The sequence below is a fragment of the Penaeus monodon genome, chromosome 19 (genome assembly GCF_015228065.2).
Source record: "Penaeus monodon isolate SGIC_2016 chromosome 19, NSTDA_Pmon_1, whole genome shotgun sequence".
Taxonomy (NCBI): Eukaryota; Metazoa; Arthropoda; class Malacostraca; order Decapoda; family Penaeidae; genus Penaeus; species Penaeus monodon.
The window spans coordinates 12,097,627-12,098,430 of NC_051404.1; the positions used below are offsets into that span (position 1 = coordinate 12,097,627).

An 804-nucleotide genomic window follows, 5' to 3' on the forward strand; every position below is an offset into this window, starting at 1 on the left:
ATGTAAATATACGCAATGAACGGGCTTTCTAACCGCGCCCTCTCTCTCCCGCAGGCCTCCACGAGACAGACAGCGGCTGGTACACCTGCCTGGCCGAGTCGTGGTCTGGTTCAGCCCAAGCCTCCGCCTCGCTGCTCGTCGTGGGCGGCGAAGACCCTCAGGCCGCCCGCAGTTTCCGTCGCGCGCCCGTGCCCTCAGCCCTGCCCGGCCCGCCCTCCCGCCCTCGCGTGACCAGCCTCACCAACGCCTCCGTCACCCTGGTGTGGGCGCCTCCCATCTCCGTGGGCGAGGCTCCTCTCCTGGGCTACACCCTCGAGTCCTTCACGCCCACGGGGGAGAGCAGGAGCGGCCTGTGGCGGGTGGTGGCGCGCGGCCTCACCGACCCCCGCTACACCGCCACCCTCGAGACCGGCCGCCCGCAGGTGTTCGTGGTGAGGGCGGCCAACTCGCTCGGGGAGTCGCCGCCCTCGCCCTGGTCGCAGGTGGTGGTCGTGGGCGGCGCCGAGAGCGTGACGCGCCTCGAGCACCAAGGGCCGCTGCAGGGGCGCCTCCTCAACCTGTCCTCCTTGGCGACCCTCACCTCCTCCTCCATGAAGATCACGTGGAAGGTGAGTAGAACAAATAGAACAAAGAGAACAAGAGAAGAAAATGCGCAAATAGACGCAATAACGCAATAAATGAGAGAACAGGGAAGGAAGGGAGGGAAAAACAGCTAGAGCGGAAAAGGCATAAAGAACGACAATAAATGAGAAAACAGAGAAAGAAGGGAGGGTAAAACAGCCAGAGCATAGATGGGAAAGTCGA

At 63.3% G+C, this 804-nt stretch overlaps 1 protein-coding gene across 1 annotated transcript in view; it reads left to right on the forward strand.

Annotated features, from left to right (window-relative positions):
• The window catches only part of LOC119585330 (roundabout homolog 1-like), a 189,296-nt gene that overhangs the window by 110,320 nt on the left and 78,172 nt on the right, over positions 1-804 (forward strand). Inside the window, exon 9 of the mRNA XM_037934003.1 lies at positions 55-608. Within this exon, the coding sequence (XP_037789931.1) occupies positions 55-608 (554 nt within the window). The remainder of the gene's footprint in view (positions 1-54; positions 609-804) is intronic.